Raw genomic sequence first — 25,202 nt, 5'->3', positions numbered from 1 at the left:
AGGTTTCACCGAAATAAATGACTAGTCCCGAGGCCTTCTTGCTACATGTATATGTGTGTACACACTGCATGCATGCACCCATGCCCCCCACACACATATGCACCTAGCACAAACCACGGTATTCCACACTGTACTTGGAAGACTTGGCCTAGGACCTAAAAGGCCAGAAAAGTAACTGCCAGAGAGCAGAGCTGGGAAAGGCAAGTGGACATGGAAGAACTAGTGGACATGGGAAGAACTAGCACGAGCATTAAAGCGTCAAGCTCTGAAAGGACATGAGGTGCAAGGCCAAGGTCCTGCAGAGAAGGTGGTACTGGGTCAATGCCATCACACGTACTTTGTAAATGAGCTTTGGCTGTCCCCCTCAGCCACGGCAGGGCAGTAGGTAATGGTCTGAAGGATCAGGCAGATGAGCTATAGCCTGGATCACTGACCTCACTCTCTCCATCTTTCCAAGTGGATCCTGAGCCTGGGGGCAACAGGTGGGCTCTTGACCGTGAAGGGAGGCTGGAAGAAAGTCCAGGCCCAAGTTCCAGCACAGCTCTCCTCTCTGAAGGTCTGCAGGGTTCATCACCCACTATTACTGGCTTCTTCTTAGTTTCCTTCCCCTACCCCCATGTTCTTCTTCTTCCCTTAATGTTGATGCTACACCCCTTTAGGAGTCTTCAAACTTTAAATACTGGGCCAGGGATGTAGTTCAGCAGCACAAGCACCTGCCTGGCAAGCATGAAGTCCTGAGTTCAATTCCTGGTACCAAAAAAAAAACCTTTAAATATTTTCTTTTGTCTTGTTTTTCTCCACTCCCTCCCCACTCTTAAAAATCTTCCTACTTACCTACTTTGTCTTAAAATTTAAAAAATTGGGCTGGGGTTTAGCTCAGCAATAAAGCACTTGCTTAACATGCATAAGGCCCTGAGCTCAATCCTAGCTCCACAAATTGTTTTTTTGGTGTTTTTTTTCCGGCACCGGGAATCGAACTCACGACCTTGCACTTGCCAAGCAGGCGCTGTGCTGCTGAGCTAAATCCCCAGCCCCTAGCTCCACAAATTAATTAAAAAACACAATCCACACATAGTGAAGGGTGGGAAACCTGAGGAGTCACAGGGTTTAGGAGCAAACACCAATGCTGTTAAATTTAGTACCTTAGAACACAAGGTACTAAACAAATCTCAGGCTCCCTATGCACTGTGAAAATCTGCAGCGAGGATTCCTCCTCAGAGGACTGGTCGCTTTCCTGATGCTCACTGAGCCCTCCTGGAAACCTGGCTGGGGAAGTGGTCGCTATTCAGAGATCCCTTCCCTGACGTTCACTTTCAGACAGGGCCAGAGGCCCAGAGGCCCAGAGGCCCAGAGGCCCAGAGGCCCAGAGGTGCATCTTCTTGGGAACTCAGGTTACCAAAATGCCCCACCTTCCCCTAGGGCCATGAGATAGGAAGGTTAATGTTTCTCAGCTGTACCCCAGCAAACTAGGTGGGTGCATATCCTAGGGGAGGCATAGCCCCAGGAGCTGCAGAGCAGCAAGGAGGGCTGGTGGGGAGGTGGCTGCAGTAGGGCACGAGCGCACACAGCACAGGCCCTTTCAGCTGCTCCTAGGGAGGAAGGGTGTCATCTCTTCCATGCACAGGTCCTTTTCTGGCCTAATGCTGTGGACGGTCTGGGGTCCTTTTTGGGCACAGACATGAGTCCAGCTGCTGAGCAGGCAAGAGAACATCCTTACCTTAGGCAAATTAAAATTTGTGCCAGGCAGGTAGAAAAGATGATGATTTCATACATTTATAGTCACTCCCTGTCCCCAGAGGAGGCTATACTGAGAACAGGCCCAGAAGAAAGTGAAAGTTGCCCAGAAAGGAAGCAGCATCTCCCTTCTGGGCAATTTTTAGGGTACACAGTGCCCGCCTCCCCACCCTGTTTGCCAAGAACAATGGAGAATTGATTTCTTTCTGAAGCAGAGGACTGAAACACAGAACCCCTGTGGGCCTCTGCTGACTCAAAGGCTCTAGGCTTACCACCAGCTGGTGTGATTAAATGTGCATGAAAGCACTCTGCAAACGGTGGCATGCTGTGCAACTGACCACTGATGCCAGAAAGGCTTCCAAAGGGATATGACTGGGGGACCATGCCGTCAAGCTCCCGAGAAGTCAGTGCACAGCGCAGGGCCCAGATAATATCTGGATCTGAAGCTGCCTTCTCAGGCAGTGAAGAAACCTTATATAATGAAGTTAGTATTACAGGGTACTTGTCTTTCCAGGCCAGGGTTTGCCTTTCCAATTGCCCCGAGGAGGCCTGTTTACAGTATCACCATGGATCTGATTTAGCCTTTGCTGAGCATGCTGAATTATTCACTAGCGATGGATACCAGTGCAGACCTGGGGTCCCAGGGGCTGGGTATCCAGAGCGCTATGAGGAAGAATAAAAGGACGCAACGAGAACTTCCAGAACCAGACTTGAAGGAAGATAAAAAAGGACAAAAGAAGTGAAGGATCTCTGCTTCGGTCTCTGAGGGACTTGGGAAATGGGCTAGGGGAGGGTTGCCAGGAGAAGCCTGAGAAGCTGCTGATGACACCGCAGCACCTGGCCCTGGAGAGGAAAGGGAGGTAGGAGAAGGCGTTACTCCGACTCCCCTACTACAGCTCAGGGGAACCCTGAATTCCCTAGGAACCCTGAAAGAATGCAGTGGGGTCCGAGTTTCATCTGTGCTTCTGTTTCACAGCCTTCTGCCCCATGGGGTAGAAACAGAGAAAGTCCAAACTATGCCTCCGAAAAAAAAAAAAAAAAGCAGAGACAGGGATCAGGTTAATGGTACTGTATTTCCATTGCCTCATCTGGCACCAATGGGACCAGGGTCACATTTCTCACCTCAGGATTGTGACAGATTCAGGGAAGATGGTGCCCCGTACCTGGCAGACCTGCACCAACTCCCATGACCCATGCCCACGTCCCCAGCAGTGGCTCCATCTGAGTCTGATGACAGTTCTTCTTGCTGCTGGTCACTGTCAGCTCAATGTGGATGCTGACACCTGAACCCTGAGCACACCTTCCTCTTGTGCAGTGCGTAGCGTGTCTGAGGGAGCCGAGGCCGAGGCAGCAGTGTGCACCTGGCTGGCACTTCCCATCTTTCTGGGCAGGCATTATCTCAGCCCCCCAGGGGAGCTACAGACAGAGAGCGCTTCTCTCAGTGATGGCCTGGGTTTAGTGACCAGGGGTTAAGAAGGCATGTCCCTGGATCTTGGATAGGTATCTGGGAAGTTAGCTAACCTCACCCCAGGTCCTGGGGGATTCTGTGCTTCATAAGCAAGAGCTGACCTGGAGAGCAAGGGACCCTCCATCGAGAAGGAATGGCAGCCGCGTATCCATGGGGGAAAGACGAACAGAGGCTGATTCCAGAGGCCGGCAGCCTGCTGGGGCAATGGAAACCAGATTTGGTTCTAAAAGCCAAGAGGCTGCTGCTGCTTATGGTCTCTGGAGTCAGAGCTTCACAAAGGGGTAGAGCCCGCATCTTATGGCCCTCATCTTCTGACTGGACAGGCCCCTGACAGTACAAAGGGCTTCACCTGATCATACAAAGAATTAAAGTCGGACTAAAGGAGGAGAAATCTTGGCTCCGCAGGCACAGCGAGATCTGCTGCTGTGGTGGCGCCCAACGCCCCAGGAAACCATCACTGAGATAAGGGGTGAAGGATCCTAGTAGATCACTGGTGGTGCCACCTTGGCCTGGTAGGCATCTGGCAGCAGAGCACAGCCTTGGAAGTCCTCTCTGAAGATCAGTTGGTTATCTCTGGTTCTCCCTCTGTTTGAGGGACCTTTTCACGTAGAGGAGAGAGGAGGGAAGGAAGGACGTGGTGGCATGGAGGACGACACAGATGGCAGAGCTCTCCAGACATGGATATGTGGCCGTGTGACTGGGAAGGCAGAGTACAGCTGTCCCTGTGTGAACAGGCTGAATGACCCCCACAGCCCACAGCTCAGACATAGCAGGGGCTGGCAGGCAAGCTACCTGCCATCCCCAACTGCCTAGGGGACATGTTTGCAAACTTCTCTCAGCACAGCCTGCCCCGCCCACTTCTGAGCCAGCAGACTCCCAGACATAAATAAACCAGGGCCCTTGGGTGCCTGCCAGCATCTCTGGCTTCCTGGCCAGACCTGGAGCTAAGGGCGGCCCCTCACTCATGATCCCATCGGGTAAACAGAGGTGTTTATTTATTTATGTGGGGTGGAGAAGAAATCTTGTTGGACAAATCTGGTGGGGAATGTGCCAAGGGCAGGACATGCAGTCTGCACTGGGCTAGGTGAGGAGCAGCTTCCCAGACCACAGGGAGGCATCCAGTCAGGACAGCGTCTCTCCACCCTGCCCCATCACCCCACAGCACGACTCAGGGACCTGGCCCTCTCCCCCACCTTCTTGCCTCAAGAGGCAGTGGGCTGATTTGTCAGGAAGAACCCTGAGGCTGCCCAGGTGCCCACCTGGCCCTGGCTCACGCTGCTCCTTAGCCACATGGCACAGTAGGGGAGGCAAGGGGAGGCCGAGGTCAGGAGCCAACACTTCCACGCCACTGCCCTCTCGACACCCTCCAGCTGGCTGCGCTCTGCACAAGAGCAGGGTGGGCCAGGACAGCAGGGAGAGGTTCTGAACAGGGGTGGAAGGGGGTGATGCCCAGCGGGCATGGGAGAGGAGAGGAAAAGAATACCCCAGGTTTTGCAGGAGCTGCTGTTTAGAAAAGAGGAAACAAGTGCGGGATCTGCCTGCTGTCCAAGGAGTCAAGTGGGCCAACTCCAGCCCAGGGTTTCCTCTTTGGCCTGCAGACCTTTTGGCAGGGGTTAGGACAGCACACAGCGGGGAACGGATGTCACCACATTCTCTCCGCATCTGTCATGCCCCAGTATGGTGACCTTCCCCCGGTTTACACGTGTAGGACAGCATGGCTGTCTTTCTCAACGTCATACACACAGTAGAATGCAGAAAGGTGGGGCTGAGAGGACTTTGTTAGTTTTTTAGAGAAAGAACTGAGGTACAATTTAAGTTGGATTTGGAGGAAACAAATGAAAGTAAAATTGCACAGCCAAGGCTGAGCTGCCTTTCTGCACTGGGAGCCCCTATCTGTCCGGTCACACCCTACGCCCCTTGGGCTCCATGTCCTTGCTTTCTCAGGGTGGGGGCTAGGGTGAGCCACTCCAGGACAGCTGAGGAACTTTAGCTGCCTCCAGGGTGTTTCGGTAACTCAAGCCCTGCCAGGCCCGCTGTGGTCCAAATGCCAGCTGGTGAGTTCCAAACAATGGCAAAGGGTGTGGGGCTGGGGGAGGCTTATGAATTAAAAATAGATGCTAGTAATCGCCAGGGAGCCTGCAGAGAACATGTGGGCTGTGTTTACTAGAGAGAAGAATACTTCCTATTCATGCCTGAGACCCGGGGGGAACCACCCTGCCTCTCGCACCAACCAATGGCCTCTGGGTCTGCGAGACAAGGCCAACAGCTTCAGGGTTTACCAAGGGCTGGAAGATCCCTTTCCCATGGGATGGGACCCCCAGGGTCATGTCCATCTGGGTCAGGAAGGCTTACAACTAAGAAGACGGAGCGACTAAGAGATAAAGTCATCCTCTCTGGCTCCATGAACCAGCTCCCTACAGCACTGCAAAAAATGGTCCCCCAGCTATTTTAGGGACTTCAGTTGGGCCTTGTAGACAGAATAGAGACACAGGAGCTGGCTTTCTTCTCTGCCAAGATCTGGGTGCCTCTTTTCCTCTGGGTCTCTATCTATCCATCTGTAAAATGGAGATGGTAATACCTGCTCTGTGAACTTTAAGATCAACCAGGCAAGGCCCAGAGCAGAGCTGAAGTTTCTAAGTTTCTAAATACGCGTAACTGACCAAGCAGAGGATCGAGCTTCCTCGTTATCACCTGAACCCATGGAACCATCTCCAAGTCAGGTCACCTCACAGACTCTGGGCTTGGTCTTCCACAGAGAGCAAGAAGGCAATCCTTGCTCTCTTCCAGTCATCTTGGACATGATGTGAGATCAAATGTAAGCATGTGCAAAAGCGCCCCAGCTGATGCACCTGCCCAGCACCCCCAGGCCCCTACACTGCCAGTCAGCAGACATCAACAACCCCTTTGCCAGTGTCCAGCAGTGCCCACTGCCCACCCCACTCCCCCTTGCTTCTCAGGCAGCTGGCGAGCCCTAGGCTGCCACAGGCTACAAGGCTCACATCATCCCTCCTCATACAACAGCCATGGGACTAGCGACCCTTGTTTGGCAGGATTTTTCTAAATGAATTTTCAAACTGTGCGCACTGACTCACCCATATGAGGTGGGCCTGGCTGGGGCTGCACACCAAGCACTTGCTCTCCCAGGGCTCAGCAACCTGCTCCATTCCACTGGGTGCCTCCACCCTCGGCTGCACAAGGCCGCTGTTCCCTTTCAGCAGAGGCATCCAGAACTATTAGAATACACTTCTCCCCGAGGGAAGCCAGGCTTACAAATGGTGCAGTCCTGTCCTTTTAAATACTATCTATATGCTGACGACTCCCAAATTTGTGCCTCCAGCTTGGATCTCTCCCCGGGACTCCAGACTCGTTCATCTGACTGCTTATTTGGCATTTCCATGTGGATGTTTAACGGACATTTCAGACTCCACAGATCCATACTCAGCTCCAGCTCTGCCCCCACAGAACATCTGTTCCCTCTGCCCGCTTCCTCTCAACTCAGTCATGACAATGTCCTCTTTCCAGCTTCCAGGTGCAAAGCCTGTGAGCCACCTGAGACCTCTCCCCTTTCTCTCACACCCCACGCACAATGCACTGAGAACCCACACGCCGGATCTCTGAGCAAACCCGGCACCTCGCTGCTTCTCCCCCTGCTGCCACCCCTGCCACCTCACCCCGGAGTGCAGCAGAGGCCTAACTAGATCCCGCTGTCACATCATCCACCCTCCACACAGCAGCCCAAGTGACCCTTTAAATGGTATCCACTCACCTGTACCAAGCAGGCCTTCTAATGTCTTCCCATCTCACACAGGAAAGAGGAAACTCGAAGTCTGCCGTCCTCCCCAGGACCCCCAGCTCCCACCCCCAAGGCTGATTCTCTGCTGTCTCTGCCCTGCTCATTTGTCTCCAGTCACACTGAACTTTTTGCAGGTTCTCAGAATATCCCAAGCACATTCCTGCCTCAGGGCCTTTGCACTCACTGGTCTGTCTACCTGAATTGCCTTTCCTCAGAGATCCACATGATGTACTCTCTCACATGATGGAAGAGGCTTTTCTGACCAACTTGTCAAAACAGCATCCCTATCCCCACCATTCTCTATCCTCCCGCACTGCTTTTACTTTCCACTTTAGCACCCATTACTACCAAGTATATTATGCAAGCATTTAATGGTTGTCTCCTCCTATTAGGATGGCAGCTCCATGAGAGGAGAGGCTTTGCCTTCACTCAGTGCCTGGAACAGTGCTGGCACAAGGAAGAATTTGTTGAACAAAGAGGAAGCAGGGAGCAGCACACTGACCCTGCCTACTGTGTACTGAAGAAGAGAAGGGGCAGCTGCTGACTTGGTGACTGACCAGGTGAGGCTCTTACTATTGACAGATGGACTCTAAGAATCTGTGCAAAGTCCTTCTTCATGAAGAAATTCAGAATCAAGGTCACCTGTGGAATATATGTAATGACCCAACAATGGGTGGTCAGAATCTGCTGGAAAATTATCCCCAAGCGTGACGACACTGCAAAAGCATCATCTCAGGTTAAACACAGGAGGCAGACCTTGGCTGCTGGCTGGCCCTTGCAGGGAGAGCGTGGCATGGTAGAAAGAGCCCTAGACCTAGGGTCAGGAAACCCAGGTTCCAGCCCCAGCTCTGTCACAGAAGAGCTCTGAGGCTTGGGTAAGTTCCACCCCCTGTTGGAACTGGGGTATCCTACCCCTGCTCACCTAGCCACAGGTTCATTTTAATGAATTCATGAAAAGACATCTACAGAAGCACATTCTACCTTGGCAAAATACAAAACCAAACCTGCATGCTCTATAGTGCCAGGCAGGAAGCAGGCACACGATGCTTGCTTGCCAGGCAAATGAACTCTCAAGCGTCTTCCAAAGCCAGGATGCACAAGAACTTGAGAAACAGCCAGTGTTGGCAGGAGGACAGTTCTAGATCACATGTGGGGAGCTGAATTTGCTCTGGTGACAATCTACAGTAAAAACAACTTTATACCGGAGCATCCCCTGGAATTCTGATGCTGGAAAACCCACCAGTCCTCACATCTGCCAAACGTAGGGCTCTCGCTTATTGATCATTCCTCCTATTCTGCTTCCTTCCACTCTATCCTTCTTCTTGGCCACCTGCCCTCCTCTAGACCCTCGAGACTTTCTTTCCAGACACACTGTGGGCACCTGCTCCACCCACAAGCTCTCAGTACAACACCCCGTCCCTGGGCCCCTCTGCTGGAAGTGCTCTGTGTCCCACATTTCATGTACTGTGGAGGTGGGACCTGCCTTCCACTGGATTGCATGTTGCTCCAGCAGGTCACCCCTTCACTCATGAGGATGAGCCTGCCCTTCTTGAGGTCCCCGTCTGGTGCTCTTCTCCTCTGCCCTCCATGCATCAAAGGTGTTCCTGCCTCCTGGCTGACCACTCCCCTCCCCATCGTCCCCCAAAGCAAAGCTCTTCTTCCCACGCTTGCTTCCTACCAAGTGCTGCGGTCATCAGAGGAGCTCAATGTCATATGGACAGCCCATGCGACAACCTAACTTCTCAGCTCTTGTCATGTCAGTTCAGTGTCTCTCCATTCATTCCTTGTCTGCCACACTGTATGACTACATTCTGAGCCTATTTCTCCTCTAAGCCCCAAAATCCTAAGCCCTGGAACAGGGGCTCCCTTTCTCCCTTACGTTCTCTCAGTGCACTGCCCTCCAAGTCCCTCATCCCTCACCTTTTCTCCACGTCACCAGCCCGTCCCCCTTCCCTGCCACCCAAGACCTCCGGGTCCAACCCTTGGGACACTCTCTGACCCACCCATTGCCCTTGACCTTTGAGCACAGCTTCCAGCAAGCCTGGAGCTCTGCTCCTACCCTCGGGCTGCTGCAGACCCCTAGAGGGAAAATAAATCAGCCACTGTAGCCTGAGAGGAAGCAGCCAGGTATGCAGGAGCAACCTGCAGGGAGATGATGCTGAAGCCAAAGGAGACAGGAGCTCGAAGGAGGAGGGACTAATCAGGCAGACCGAAGTGGCAGGTCAGATCTGGCTGCCTGTCCCTCATATGTCAATCAGATCTCTGTCCTTGGCCTCCTTCAAACTCAACGCAAGCCCCTTCCCAATCTACTATCTACACTGAGGCCCAGAGGGATCTCTTCCCTCCAGTCTCCTGCCTAACAGCCTCTGACAGCTTCATCTACTCTCAGACTACACAAGCAAGACCTTTTGTGATCTGCCCTCTGCCCCTCTATCAGACCTCAAAGGTGCTGGATCAATCTTGATATCCGTTTAGTTTTGTATGCTCTATTCCTCCCTCCCTTATTCCTTGCTAAATTACACCCTTTCAAGACTCAGTGCAATGGTTTCCCCCAGAAGGTCTTGGCCAACTCCCCTCCATTCTCACTGCCCGCTCCCGTAGCACCCATCACAGCCATGTTATCCTGGGCTATCACCTGTCATTCATGCTGCTGTATCCCCTCTAGGCAGTGAGAGATATGGGGACACCAACACTGGCTCGTTCATGCATGTAGCACATAATAAGCACCCAATAAATATGTGTTATACAAAGTCCTAACACGACTCCTTTCTAAACAAGCTTTCATAAATTCCTCCCCATCTTCTTAAGTAATAAAAATTGTACTACGCCAGGCTCCATCCTGAATATTCTAATATATCAACTCATTTAACCCTACAATAAATCCATGACCATTATCCCCCTTTTCAATTGGTGGAACGGAGGCACAAAGGGGTTAAGACACTAACTCGGCCACTAAGTACCGAACCAGGACTGGCTCTAGTCTGTGCTTTTAACTGCTACTTTCACTCCCTCTTCACAGCATGCTGAAGGAAAACAAACCAAAATTAAGATCAGCCTGGGCAAAAATCATTTTGAAAAACAAACCCACAAACAAACAAAAATCAGCCATTTGAAGACTCATGCCTTGTTTTTAGCTTAGTCATACCCCTGACTCCTGCAACCAGGGCAGATAACTCTGCTGAGCTCCCCAGGTCCCTGGGTCCCTCCTCGTGCCCCACCTCACCTTGTCCCCGATGCCCTCAGCCTCCTCGGCCAGGAGGTACACGTTGCCACCATCGGCCAGCAGCAGGGCGGTGTCAGTGGTAGAGGAGGAGCGGGGACGGCACTGGTGCTGGTGCAGGATGGCAGCCAGGCTGCTGTCCTGGGGGGTCTTGCGCAGCAGGTGGGGGCTGCCGCGCTGGGGCTCCAGGGAACTGCTCTTGGTGCGCCGGCTGCTGCCCCCGCCGGCCCCAGTGCTGCTGTGCAGGCTGGCACCCCGCTTGATGGAGGGCCGGGAGCGGATCTGTTGCAGCACGCGGTTGAAGGCAGTGGGCCGGGCGGGCAAGTCGTGCAGGGACATGGCATAGGAGACACGGTGCATCTCGGGGGAGCGCTCCTTCTCGTCCGGAGAGTCATGGTCAGACATGCCCTGCTGCTGCTGGGAATCCTGAGACGCCTGGTGCTCCCTCTCCCGCGACCGGCGGCGGCTGTGGAACAGGTGCTTCAGGCCGTGGCCAAACATGGAGCCCTCTGAGAGCTGCTGGATTTTCTTAAAGGAGAGAGATGAAGAACTCTGGTGAGGGGAAAGCTCCTGAATGTCTAGTCAGTTATGAGTAAAGGTGAAGAGTCTGTTCTTGGGAGACCAGCAGAGCTACTACAGCCATCTGAACCTGGAGCATCCCTAAGGATGGTCTTGCCTAAAAGGTCACCCTCAAAAAAGGTGACAAAAGCTGGGTGTGGTGGCATATGCCTGAAATCTGAGCACTCAGGGATGGTATGGTAGGAGGATCAAAAGTTCAAGTCCAGCCTGAGCAACTTACCAACTCAGGGAGATTTTGTCTCAAAATAGAAGTAAAAAATGGGCAGGGGATGTAGCCCAATGTAAAGGTCCGGGGTTCAATTCCTGGCATTCCCCCAAAAGTGGCAGACCTACTGCTTCATTCCCAAAGAAATGTACCCCACAATATGGCTTTTTTTTTAAAAGAATGATGCTCTCAGGCCACAGTCTGGGGCTCAGTGGCACACATAAGTAGCACTTGGTTCCTAAGGTTGCATCCTTCCAGATCAACGTCAGCATCCCCAGCACCTCCCTTTCCAAGGTACACTCTACTTCCACCTGCACTGGCTCTTTCAGATCACTAAGCACTCATTTCCAAATATGCTTCATTTGGATACTCCTTGGAAAAACCAGGGTGCCATAATCAGGTTATATTCTTGAAGCAGGCACAGCTAATTGCACAGCTAATTGCCTGCTCAACATCCATTTCCTCTTCTTTCTTGCCAAAGGTCCTTAATGTTCCTTCCTAAAAAGTCCCACTTTTACAGACTCCCTTGCAGCTAGGAGTAGTCTTCTGATACAATTGGGAGCAATGAAATGCAGAGGTAATGTTGTTGGGGCAGCTTTGCTTTCCTAACAAAGGCAGTGAACCTTTCCACTTCTTCCCATCTGAAATGTGAAGGTAATGTCTAGAGGTGCAGCAGTCACTGTGCCACCACATGGTGACAGTAAATGATGATACCAAACAAACAGCAGAGCCTGAGAAACAGACCTGGGAACTTGACAGCCTGTAGAGTCACCAAATTAGTCATGAATGCCTACCCTGTGCCCTTTGTTGCCGTAAGTAAATAAACCAACCTTTGTCTACACAGCTCTGGTACAATTTTCTGTTCTAGCCCCACTGGCAATGAAATAAACTACTTTTTTTTTTTTTTTTTCCGGTACTGGGAATCAACTCACGACCTTGCACTTGCCAGGCAGGCGCTGTGCTGCTGAGCTAAATCCCTAGCCCATAAAGTACTTTTTAACAGTGTCATCTTGTAGAATGGTCAGTAACCAATTCTCTCACATCCTCATTAGAACTGGTAATCCAATGAAGGTCTTTCCCCTTAAACTGAAGCAAAAGCAAAGAACCCTGGAGCCAGCTCTGCCCTGGCCACAGCCTTTCTTTAGCTGCATGGAACTCTCCAGCTGCTCCACAGGCACCACTGTTCAAGGCAGGGTGCTCAGTGCACCACCAGGGCAAGTTGGTGTGATAAAAAATCCAGACAGTTGCCAGGCCATGGGCCACTGCTCTGACTAGGCTGAGCCCTCTGCATAGCTTCAGAGCTGAAGCAGGGATGCAAGGTGAGCCCCACACTCCTGACTGCTAAAAAGGAAACCCCCAGCCAGCCATCGGGGCTCAGGGAACCACTGCAGGTACTCGTCTGGGAAGAACAACGCATAATTCCCTGGGGTGGTTTCAGTCATTTTATTTTATTTTATTTATTTATTTTTTTGGTTTTTCTCCGGTACCGGGAACCGAACTCACAACCTTGCGTTTGCCAAGCAGGCGCTTTTGCCGCTGAGCTAAATCCCCAGCCCCTGGTTTCAGTCATTTTAAAAACTCCAAAATTACACACTAGATTTTCTCACTCCTCTAGAAACAAACTTACGGTAGAACTCTTGAAGACATTGGTGTAGGCAAAGATTTTATGAACAAATCCCCGATCACACAGGAACTATCACAAAGAATCAGCAACTGGGATCTCATCTTATTAAAAATCTTTTGCACTGCAAGAGAAACCACCAACAGAGTGAAGAGACAACCCACAGAATGGGAAAAAGTTTTGTCAGATGTTCCTGATGCAAAGGATTACTATCCAGAATATACAAAGAACTAAAAAAAAATCAGACTCCCTAAATTTAAAGACACAATCTAAAAATGGGCATCTGAGATGAATACACACTTCTCAGATGAAGAAGTACAAACAGCAAATAAATATATGAAAAAACGTTCCACATCATGGTCATTCAAGAGCTACAAACTAAAACAATGCTGAATTCCACCTCATCCCAGAAAGAATGGCTATTATCAAGAAATCAACCAATAACAAATGCTGGTGGGGCTGTGGGAAAAAAGGAATCCTCCACTGTTGGTGGGAGTGTAGACTGGTGCAACCACTGTGGAAATCAGTGTGGTGATTTCTCAAAACACTAGGACTAGAGGTTCCATTCTATCCAGCTAGTCCCCTTCTTGGTATCTTCCTGAAAGAATTAAAAGCACCATACCACAGCAATATATGCACACCCATGTTTATAGCAGCACAATTTGTAATAGCTAAATCTTGGAAACAGCCCAAATGCCCATCAACTGGTGAATGGATAATAATGTGGGTTTTTGTTTTGTTTTGTTTTAAATACAATAGAGTACTACTCTGCCATAGAGAAGGATAAGTTCAAGACATTTCTAGGTAAATGGATCTTGAGACCATACTCTTAAGCAAAATAAACTGGACACAGGTATAAATACCTCACTATTTCTCTAGTGTGAGAAACCAAAAGTGTAAATAAGCAACAGAATATGTAACAGGTATTGTGAAATAAGAAGAAAATATTCAAATGGGAAGGGGAACAAGAGAAGGGAGAGGGAGAAAAGAAAGCAGGAAGAAGTAAAAAAAGAAATGAGAAAAGAAGGAAAAATGAAACCAAAGCTTTTGTAAATGGGGAGAGGGGGAGGGAATGGAAAAAAAAAAAGAAATTATATCATATACAGGTACAGATTCTCTAGGAGGAATGCAATCATTATGTGTATCTAAAATGTACCCAAAAAAATCTGATTGGAAAGAAACAGAAACAAACTTACAAAGCAGAAAATTTAGACCATGCAGAAACCAAGAGAAAACAATCTCACATCTTCTGCAGTCCCTGACCCGAGTCTTCTGTCACTTTACACCTCAGTGCTAAGACTTTGTGCAAACAACTACATTATCTATACTTGTGGGAAAGTGCACTATCACTTTTCTCCTTGTCTGAGGCTCTCCCACAACCCTCCAAGTAGGCCAGGCCCTACTGTCACCCATTTCATAGGCCAATAAATTCCTCCGTCGCACCTCACCAGTCACTCAGGGTTTGTGGCTTTGGACATTCACTTTCTCCTGCACGATCTCGCTTAATTTCCCCAGATGCCAACAAGAGCAACAACAGTAACGTTCCCACTTACAGATGAGGAAGTCATTCGTTCTCAAGAACTGGACTTGCCGGGCATGGTGGTGCACACCTGTAATCCCAGCACTCCAGAGGCTGAGGCAGGAAGACAACCAAGAGTTTAAGGACAGCCTGAACTATTTAACAAGGCACTGTCTCAAAAACAAAACAAAACAAAACAAAACAAAACAAGTACCTGGACTTAGGGGCAACCCTGGAGATGAAAGGTCACACAGTGCCAGGTTTTCCCATGGTCATTATATTCCTAGGGTCAGCCAGAGGCAGCACCCCAAGGCTCCCCTGACCATTCTGAGCAGAACCTCCACGTGCAAGGTAGAGAGACAGTAACGCATTCTGCCATGAGCTCAGCAGGAGCCAGATCCTGTGGCCTCCAGCCGAGAGGCAGACACCACACCACCTTCTTCCTCAGGCCCAAGCTGATGCAAGGCCTCCTCCCTCCAGGCATCCGGGATAGGCCCAGCTGGCTCTGGCCAACGCCCAGCTGCTTCTGCCAAACGGTCATGTTACATATTATGAATTGTCTATCCAACTTTCCCTCCCAGGTCCCTTGACCCTCTCACCCCATTCCTAACCTGGCTTCTCCAGCACTGAGGAAGCTCTCCTCCAGCCAAGAAGTCAGTAGAGGTCCTTTGGGTTCCTGGCATTTCTTCTCCCCAGCTCTGGGAATTTGGTGGAGGTGCCAGGGACCCCATCTGCCATGTTCTCTTTGACCCTACCATCCTTGGACAGCTTATTTTAAAAATTAGACATGCTGGACATAGGGGTGCCTGCCTGTAATCCCATCGGCTCAGGAGGCTGAAGCAGGAGGAGTGTAAGTTTGAGGCCAACCTGGCAACTCAGTGAGACCCTGCCTCAACATTGAAAAAAGAAAAAGAAAAGAGGGCTGGGGATATAGTTTGGTGGCATAAGCGCCTGCCTAGCAAGTGCAAGGTCATGAGTTTGAACCCCGTAAAAAAAAAAAAAAAAAAAAAAAAAAAAAAAAAAAAAAAAAAAAAGAAAGAAAAGAAAAGAAAAGAGAAAAGGAAAGAAAGGGCAAGGAAAGAACCAGCGGGGCTAGGATGTAGCTCAGTGTTCCCTGGATTCAAACTCTAGTACTGGAGAAAAACAGACAATAATTTTTCTAATTGCTTTCCAATTTATGCTGTCATTCTAATCTGACACTACCCTCATCTTTGGTGTTGGGATGGGTTAGGTTATAGCACTGCTGCTTGCATTTTGGAGATGAAGAAACTAAGGCACAGCACAGCTAAGGGTTCATCCAAGCCACAAGGTGAGCTCCCAACTTCTAGCCCAATTTACCTTTACTGATAATTTACCATACTGATCACAAGACTAAAGTGGATACGGTATTTGCATGTGTCCCAGAACAGTATCAAATGCAAGATCGAGACAAAACAAAAATGCCTGGACCAGGGGAGTTAGGCCGCCTGCACTGTAGCTGTGGATCTGCTCAAGTCATCTGAGCGGAGTTGGCTAACACCCTCAACCACAAAGTCTTCATTTCTCTTCTCCCCACCTGTTCTCCAGGGGAAGGAAAACTAGGGATGGCAGCCAAGGGACCGCAGAACCTTCACTCCAGCAGCACGGAGGACTCTGTTAAAGTCCATGGTGGGCACAAGGGAGAAAAACAAAGAAGGAGTCAAAGAATGATGTGGGGAAGAGGTTTTTCCCCCTCACATACAAGGTGTGAGGCAAGAACAGGAGCTGGGCTGCTTCTGCATGTACGTGTCAGGGAGGAGATGGTTAAGGAGTTTTGATATAACACAGTAACTGTTTAAAAAAAAAAAAACTCAGCACATACACATAAGCAGCCCCAAGTTTCAGAAGTGAGGAAAACCATGGTGATTAGCTCAAGGGAACTTAGCCACCAACGCAGCAGAAAGCACCACCTGCTCTGACTAACAGGTTCCAGCTACTAAATGTCATTTGCTTTTCCACATTGACTTATGCTTTTCTCCAGCTGCCAAAAATCTTTCTGATGGCCAAACGAATCCATGGATTAGGAAAAGAAGCCTGAGGCATTGCAGAGTTTGAGGTGGGACACAAACAGAGCTCCACCATCAATGGGAAAAGAGCAAAAAAAGTATCTCCAGAGCTAGCTGAAAGGACACCATCCCATGATGAGGTGTGGACACCCAGGAAGACAGCAGCAAGCTTCGCTATCTTCTCCCCTGGCTTGGTCTGTGAGGGTAGGAAGGACCTTGCTTTTTGGGTGGCACTGTCCTTTCAGGAGAATGGGGTGTGCATGGCTTCTGATTCTTCCTGAGAAGTCTGTGGTTTTGGAACAGTTAGGCTTCATCCGTTTTTCTCTCTGGGTGTGGGTCCCCCAAAGGGGAAGTATGCCCCAAATTCTGCAGACACAGTTTAAGGAAGCTAAAAGGAAAACACCTCAGGGCACAGTGTCTTTGGCACAGTCCGGTTAAAAATGGCCCAAAGCAGTTCCTTATTCCTACAGGTCCCTGTGCTCACTCCCAGAAAAGCTGACAGGATCTGAGAAAAATCACACTAACTTAGAGGTAATCATCCCACCTGCTGACCACCGCATGGCCCTTCTTCCCAACTTCCTCTGAAACCCTTCTGCCCAACAAAGACAAGGCTTTGAAGGTTCAGTGGGGTGACTGGGTCACCCTGAGCATTTGCAAGCCTAGGTCGCCAACGTTCCCTCTATTTATAGGGTCTCTATGGAAACAGGGCCAGCATTAGAGAACTAATTGCTGTAAAAACCCACAGAGTTCTACTGTCAGGATCTAGAGTGGATTGTGGAAGTCTCCACTCGCCCTTGAGAAGCTTTGAGGGAGGAGTGGGAGAGAAATTATTACCCCAGGTTTGGGGCTGGGGACTCAATGATGGAAAAGGGAGCAGCTTGTCTGCCTCAGGCCTATCTGGGGTTTCTGTTGGAAACACAGTGGTGAAAGATTTTTGAAATAATTTTTCCTTCTCCAGTGTCACAGTTGACATTTAAAAAAAAAAAACAAAATGCAGATTTCACCTCTGGGGCAAAAGATTTTTCTACCTCAATCCTATTTTAATTCCTTTTTTTGAGACTGGGAATCGAACTCAGGAGTTTGCGCTTACCAGGCAGGTGCTGTGCCACTGAGCTATATCTCTGGCCCTTTAATTCCTTACTCTAGAGAATTCCACCCAGGGCCAATGCAAGCCAGGAAAGGTCACCTTGTCCATGGGATCTTTGGGCAGAACTGACTCTAACAGACATGGGCATAGAAGATTTTTGTTGAAGTTGGTGCCATGCTGTGCCCTCTCTGCCTCCTCCAGCCCTACCCATCCTTCCCCATCTCCCCACCCCACAGAGCGTGCTCGGATTATACCTGTCTGCCAGGATTGCACTCTGCTCTGAACGGTCAGTGCTTGTTACCTGCACCACTCATTTTGCAATTAATCGTGCACTGCCTAGTCCACATCATTGTGTCCCTAATATTATCTGGCAGAGATCTCAATGCTAATATGCTGGTTGCTACTTAATTATCTGCTCCAAATCTACAAAGCCATTTTTAAAAGGGGATTTAATCCTTAGACAACTACTTCTTCCCAAGACTTAATCTTTTCCTGAAATTTAAAACATTTGATCAAGCAGCTTTTTCTTGTGTCTAACCCAGATCCCTCCTGCTGTAGCTTGAACCTTCTCTCAGTCTATCATCTTAGCAACAGCCATGACTGAGTTGGCTGGAAGGAGAAGAACACAGAACAGGCCAGGATGTTTACTGTCCTCACGAATGGTTCAGGGAGGCCTTAGCTGGGGGTTTGTGTCCTCACAGTCAGCCTTGTTTTCCGTGGTGGACATCGCTCAGTTCACTTGGCTGGTTTGAAAAGTCAAATATTTTTCTAACATCATCACAAAATATACCTGCTACCCTCTGACAACTTTGTTCTAACTCCTTCACACGGAAAATGACTCCAGGATTTGGCAGACAGAGGTGGACTCTGTCCAGCTATGGCCTCATTTCTAAAACGTCCATGGGGATTTCCAAGGGAGATGCCATTTCTTAGGGGACAGATATAAACTGAATTGTGTTGAGCCAGCCGCAAGACCACCATGCGAACCTGCCGGAGCCTTGCCCCGGCCTCTCATCCACGCTTCCGTTTAACCTGAGCCCCAAATTCTAGTCCTATGGAATGTTTCAACTCCTCCCTGATGCAGACACCCTTGTTAATGGGACTGGCAGCTAGCACACAATCAGATACACAAAAAGAAGCACATTCTGTAAACTGCAAGGAGGGCATCTGGGAATGAATCTCGACCCCAATATGTGGCAGGAGAACAGAGAGCTTCGTTTGCCACATGCTTTCCCAGCAGTCCCCAGTTCCTCCAGATCCCATATGCAGGGCTGTCTGGAGTACTGCTGGGAGTCTACAGCCATACCACCCTGAATGCACCCGATCTAGTCTGGAGTACTGCTGGGGTGGGGGGCGGGGGCACGGCACTGTTGGCCCTCAGGACCCCATGCCCCTCACATACAGCGCAGGCAGGAGGAAGCCAGCACCTCAGCATTCCTCACCACCTTCTGCTGCTCCTGACTAGTTGGGGCTGATGGAATAGGGCAAAGGCCCCAAGGATTTGGCCAGGGCCACCTCACTCCCCCAGTTAGAACGCCCTCCTCTTATTTGGTAATTAAGGTCCTGCCCTTCTTTAACCGCTTACTCTAAACTGGATGTGGTGATGCACACCTGTAATTATAGCTCTTGGGAGACTGAGCCAGGAGGATCGCAAGTTCAAGGCCAACAACAAAGTAAGGAGGATCACAAATTCAAGGCCTGGACAACAAAGTAAGACCCTTATCTCAAAATTTAAAAAAAAACAGCTCTACTTTTTTGTTTTTGTTTTTTTTTTAGTACCGGGAATCAAACTCAGGGCCTCATGCTTACCAGGCAGGCACTGTGCCACTGATCTCTCTTCCTGGCGGCAAAAAAATTGCTCTAAACTAGACTAACCTATATTTCTGATTCCATCACCTAATGCTCAAAGCACCCTTAAATGCAGGTAGCCTTCTTGCAAATACTTCATCCCATTTGACCTGGGAGCTCTTCCGGAGGCAAAGTCAGTGCTTACTGCTAAAGAACATGCGCTTCCTGCTTCCTTGTTTCAGGTCTACCAAAATCCACTTCCCCTGATGAAATCCACCCCAGGGTCCAGCTGCCACCTGACTGCAGGAATCTTCAAGCCTAAATCCACAGCATCCCCAAGGTACCAGGAGAGATTCTTGCAGCAAGCTCTTAGGGAGCCACACTCCATCATCACAACCCTCCAGAGGCACAGGACACACACACCTTCACCCTACCCCATTCCCACGATGTAGCTTGCCTTCTCCCTCATTAAGGGGAAAAAAAAAAAAGTATATATATATATATATATATATATATATATATATATATATATATATATATATATATGTATATATACAGTGAGACCCACCACAAAGTTTAATAAGACCCTGGGTCTCAAAAAGAAAAAAAGTAAACAAGCCAGGTATGTTGGTACAAGCCTGTAATTCCAGCACTCTGGGAGGCTGAGGCAGGAAGATTCACAAGTTCAAACTCAGTCTGGGCAACTTAGCAACTCAACAAAGCCTTGTCTCAAAAGAACAAACACGGCAGGGTTGGAGATATGGCTCAGTGCAAAGGCTGTGAGTTCAATCCCAGAACCCCTCCCAAAAAAGTAAGACAAGCTGGGCATGGTGGCGCATGTTTGTAATCCCAATTGCTACTTGGAAAGTTGAGGCAAGAGGATCACAAGTTCAAGTTCAGCCTGAGCAATTTAGCAAGACTTTATCTCAAAAATAGCATTTGTATAGAGACTGGAAGTGTAGCTCAGTGGAAGAGTACTTCTCTAGCATGCATAAGACCCCCAATTCACACCCGCCCCAAGTCATACCACAAAAAAAAGCAAAGCAAACTTTTTCTTGACTTAGGTAATGAGTAGCTGAAGTGTCTGTTTTGCTTTTTTAAAAATTTAAACAGTGTATCTATGTCTCCAGGCACTTTTATATGCATTTCCCATTTCACTATTTAAAACAGTGCCTTTCCTGCTAGAGTGTTGGAGGAACAAGCGCCTCTCATGGGGGCAGGGGGCTGGCCAAAGCTTCTCATTGCTCCTCCTGGTCTCCACGGTGAGCAGGCAGGAGACAGAACATCATGTGAACAGAACCTGTGCTGGAACCCAAATGTGTCTTGAGTCAGAAGCATGAAGAACCAGGACGGCAGCAATGAAATTTGGAGTTCCTCCTTCTTGTTCTGGGAAAGTTAGGATAAGGCTCCAAAATCCCTGGGGGATTATCCCGGAGGACTGTCACGGGAAAGAGAATCTCAGGGGAAGGCCCCTGGGCAGCACCCTCAGACCCTCCCTTCCAAGAAAGGCTCAATTCCTGCGGCTGCGCAGGGCTAAGGTGCTCGATCTCCTCTCCTGATTCTCAGCTTCTGCAGTATGTCAGGACAGAACCAGCATATGCTTACGTTTGGCCACGCACCCCAAGATGCAGAAAGCTCTACCATGTGCTGTTTTACTTGCAGCACTGGGGATGCTAGGTAAGCACTCTATCGCTGAGCTATACTCCTAGCCTTATCTTTTATCTTAAATTTTTTTTTTTTGATTCGGCATCTCACCATGCAGTCTAGACTGGCCTCAAACGCACGATCTTCCTGCTTCAGCCTCTTGAGCGCTTGGATCACACAAGTGTGTACCACCATGCCTGGCTAAGCCTATTTAAATTTTATTTTGAGAAAGGGTCACGCTAAATTGGCCGGGCCAGTCTCTGACTTGTGATCTTCCTGCTCAGCCTCTGAAGTAGCTGGGATTACAGACCTGCACCACCACACCCAGCAGACCTCATATTTTTAACAGGGTCTCTTTCTGCCGAGTTCCCCTAAGCTCCTCCCTACACCCATCCTCACTGGAGCTGGACAATGACTCTCCCAGCTGGAGCATGCTGGTGTACTTTTGGTTTGTCAGCAATCTCTATAGCTGGCTACTCTATCATCTCCTCCCAATAAATAGGGAATCTGCAGCAAAGAACTAGGAAATGAGAACAAATGAATCAAGACACAAACTCCAGTGATTAAACAGGATTCTGAGCCACAAGTGGCAGGAGAATGTGACTGAACTGTTGGGCTCCCGGTGCAGGACTATCTACCGAGATATCCTTCTAGGAACACACCAATGTTCTGAGTTGTGGAAAAGGCCCCCCCAGTATTTGCACATATCTCCCCCTTGCATCAGCGTTTGTAATGGTTGATTGATTATGTCAACTTGAGAAGTTTAGAAGCTTAACTAAACTTGGCTCAGCAACTGGCTCAGCAATTCTACAACCTAGGGTGTAGAGGAGCCACCCTAGGGTGGATTATCACCTAGATAATATATAAGGGAAAAGAGAAAGGACAGAGGAACTTCCATTCCTTTTGGAGGAGCTCCAGTCTTCACCAACAGCCTGCTTCTTCTTCTCCACCTCTGCCTCTTATGCAGCTGGCAGCAGTCCTCAGGTGGGCCTCCCATACCCAGCACCACACTCACTCAGTTCAGCTGGGGGTTATCAGTTGACCACCAGTTATCAATCTACTACAATGCTCATTCTCAGGTTATTTTTCTGTTATAGTTAGAGTTTAAAGATTGCTGCTTAACTATCTTTCTTTCCTTTCACTGGTCTTCCCCACCCCCAATTACAGATCACAGATCCCAGGCTACCACAGGAGAAATTTACAGGGCTGAGGGAAGAGCACAGCCGAGTGCAGTCTTGCCTAGCACCCACAAGACCCAACGTTCCACCTGCAACACTGAAAAAGAAGTTTACAGGCACAGTATGATCCTCCACAGTGCTGAGGGACTAGAAGACCACAGGAGCCCTGAAAACTGCTGGTTGTCACTAGCAAAGCATCACTCAGATCTCTTTGGTAGAAACTAAAAATTTTTCCCCTTTCCCATGGAAGCACTTGAGACAGAGACTCATGTTTTTGCAACTTTCTCAAGATGATTTCATTTAATGCACTTAACCCATCACAACACCTGGCACTATCAAAAAAAAAGCAGAAGTGGTTCTGGTCTCCAAAGTTCAACATGAAAAGAAAAGGAAGCCAAAACTGCTGATTTGTCTCAGCCAAACACAGGTGCGGGGCAGAAAGTATTCATAACTAAACTGTCTCCCTTTTTTCGGTACCACCATCAAATCTAGAGCCAGTCAGCTTCTACCTGGTTCCAGAACCATTCCCAGGTCCAGAGCCAGTGATGGAATTTTTCCACCCCTGGAAAACTGTGTCACTCTTGGAAAACAACTTTTCCAGCACTGGAAAACAAGTTTGGACACACTCCAATATTCCTAGTCCCTTTATTTAGAAAAGGGCTCAGAAGAGTTGGGTGATTTGCCTGCCATCACACAGTAAATCAAACTGCAGTGGCCCCCAAATCCAATCCGGGTGGGAAGCCTCCACCCCATAGTAAACATGTTGTGATCAAGCAGAGGTAAACAGGAAAAGGCTCTTCATGGCTCCCCTCCCCTCCCCCAGCAGCTATGTTTTCTTCTCCTTGCAGCCAGTCTGGGTCCACAATGCTGAGCTCAACTTCTTGGGTAATTTTTTTTTTTTAAAGGGGGAGATATCTTTTTCTCCTACCTGCTCTCAATTCCAGTTCAGGACAGTTCAGCACTAAATATCAGGTATAGAGTTGGTGCTGTATCTGCCCCTGACTAGAATGAGGGTGCCACCAAAAATGAGAAAAAGATACAGAAGGGTAGGAACAATGAGCTGAAGGCAGCCTTATCTGGAGAGACAAAGACACTGCAGCCCCCATACCTCAGCCAGCACAACTTTGCTGGGGAAGGCATCTGGGGAAATGAATGGAGCTGCCGTATGCACTGCAGGCAGGAGCTGAGCTGCAGAGAGGAAATTTCCAAAGCTGACTCTGTTGGACTCAGGGTGAGGGTCCCATCTGTCCAAGAATCAGGGTTTGCTGGCCAGATTCCTCTGGACCAGTCTAAGATGAGGCAAAAGTCTGCAGCAGAAGACTTGCCTCCCTCCAACAACATTTAGGAAAACCCTTTCCCTTCACCATCTCCCTTAAATCAGGAAATACACCTCCTGACCAACGGGGTAGGCTGAGGGGTGACACTGGGATGTATACCAAGGAGTTCATGGCCTGACAGAATGGCAAGTTTCATGCACAGCCTATCAACAGAGCTCACCTTAGACACGAGGCCAGCCCAAACCCCTGAAAAGGGTAGCAATAGAACCAGAGGTAGCAACAGAACCAATCTGAATATTTACCACTCATTTTAAAAGTACATGCAACAAAGAGCTACTTGTTCCCCTTCCCAAGGAACACAGGGGCACAGACAGTGAACACAGGTAAAAGAACACACTCACCTGTGCTCTGACTTCCTGACTCCCAGCTGCTCAGGCCAAGTGAGGAATGTCATTGGCTTATTCTGGTGAGCTCCTTAGTGCCTGCTGCCATAGGATACAGGCTTTATTTAACCTAATGGGAGTCCTTTATGAACTGCTAGCCCAGACCCTGCACCCTCTCCAGAGAAAATCCCCCTAAGGCGTCAATCTCCAAGACACCTAAATTCCTTCCCTGGGCTGACATCCCGATCAGCCCTGTTATGAGCTGGCTTGAGAAGCAGGAGCCTGCAGTCCTGGTGGCAGCTCCAGTGAAGGTGCATTATTTATCAAGGTTGCTGTTTTAATTGATACCAAGATACATTCAATACAGCTCACCAATCGTCTGGACAATCTCAGGCTGGAAAATATACAGCTCCATGTGAATGGCTCTTTCAGATTCTAGTTTTAGCTGCCGGCTCAGCATGTGTGCAACTTGAACCGAGGCCCCAACCAGCCCAAGCACAGCTCGGCCACCTGTCAGTTCTCCACCCTGGGGGGTTGGTTCAGCAGGCAGGGAGGGATCTCAAAGCACTAGCTTAAACTCGGGCTCCACCTAATGGCAAGAAACCCACACCCCCCACTCCCTTTCATAGAGGAACAAATTGAGCTTCACCCAGGAAGGTGAACAAAAATCCCAATGGGAGACCTACTGGCAAAAGAAACTAATGGTCACCTACTCGGCCTCCCACGCTGCAATTTGCTCCCCTGCTATCCTACAGGAGGGAGAGTGATGTCAACTTTTTAGTTAGCATCTTGTATTTCTCCAGTCCTTTGTCTGAGAATAGCACTTCACACACGTTATTTCCAACAATCTCAGATGGGTGAGTCACTAGAACGTCTGGGAATAATGGGAAACAGAGGCCTGAAATGGAGCTGACAAACAGAGGCACAAATGGTACCTGACGTCGCCCCTAGGATTCTAGCCCAATATCCGTTCATCTTCGCTGACCTTCGGCTGGCTTCACCACTTGGATCCAGTTAAAGCACTTCTGTGCGGGTGGGGAAGACTACGTGACGGGCTGGGCTTGCCAGGAGACGATCTGCGCTCACCTTTAAATCAGGAGGCTTGCTTCGGGAACCCGGGTTGGGTGCCGCCCCAGCGATCGCATCTGAAGTTGGCCCGCCCGCGGAGTTAGCACCCGCGGCCTCCCCGGGCCGGAGGTCCGCGCCAGGCAGGTGGCAAGCTGCATCCTCCAGCCCAGCTCCATCCTCCTCGCCCGGCTGCTGCTGCAGCTCGTCCGATTTGCACCTCTTCATGGTGTATGTGGGTCTGCAAGGGGACTCTGTCCTTCCAGGGCGCCGTCTTGGGGGAGACCGCACCCCCTCGCACGCTCAGAAATGAGGCCTGGGGTCTAAATTATTAAGGAAAGGAATCGGCAGATCACAATTTCTTATATTTTAAAAAAAAATTTTTTTTTAAAGGAGGTTGAGGGAGAGCCTTGGAATAGCTGATTCCGATCTGGGGAGCGAAGGCAGGTCACAGTCGAGGCTGGGCAGCAGGAGTCCTTGGGCAGTCATTGTGAGGGAGGGGGAAGGTAGCCCCCAGCCCTCAAACTTTGTGCTTCAGGGCATGGGCTGGGCGGAGGGGAGCTGGGCGCACAGCGCATCCCTCCCCGCCGGCCGGGCTGCAGGGCGAGGCAGGGCGC

General features: G+C 49.5%; 1 protein-coding gene across 1 annotated transcript in view; it reads right to left on the bottom strand.

Annotated features, from left to right (window-relative positions):
* The window catches only part of Tmcc2 (transmembrane and coiled-coil domain family 2), a gene marked incomplete in the record, with an annotated part of 40,159 nt that overhangs the window by 14,714 nt on the left and 243 nt on the right, over nt 1-25,202 (bottom strand). The window contains 2 exon segments of the mRNA XM_005375349.2: nt 10,219-10,743; nt 24,607-25,202. Coding sequence (XP_005375406.1) covers nt 10,219-10,743; nt 24,607-24,813 — 732 coding nt within the window.

Source organism: Chinchilla lanigera, unplaced genomic scaffold, assembly GCF_000276665.1.
Source record: "Chinchilla lanigera isolate Chin_1 unplaced genomic scaffold, ChiLan1.0 scaffold00005, whole genome shotgun sequence".
NCBI lineage: Eukaryota > Metazoa > Chordata > Mammalia > Rodentia > Chinchillidae > Chinchilla > Chinchilla lanigera.
Note: the sequence above shows the minus strand (reverse complement) of the source record. Positions and strands in the feature narration are given on the sequence as shown.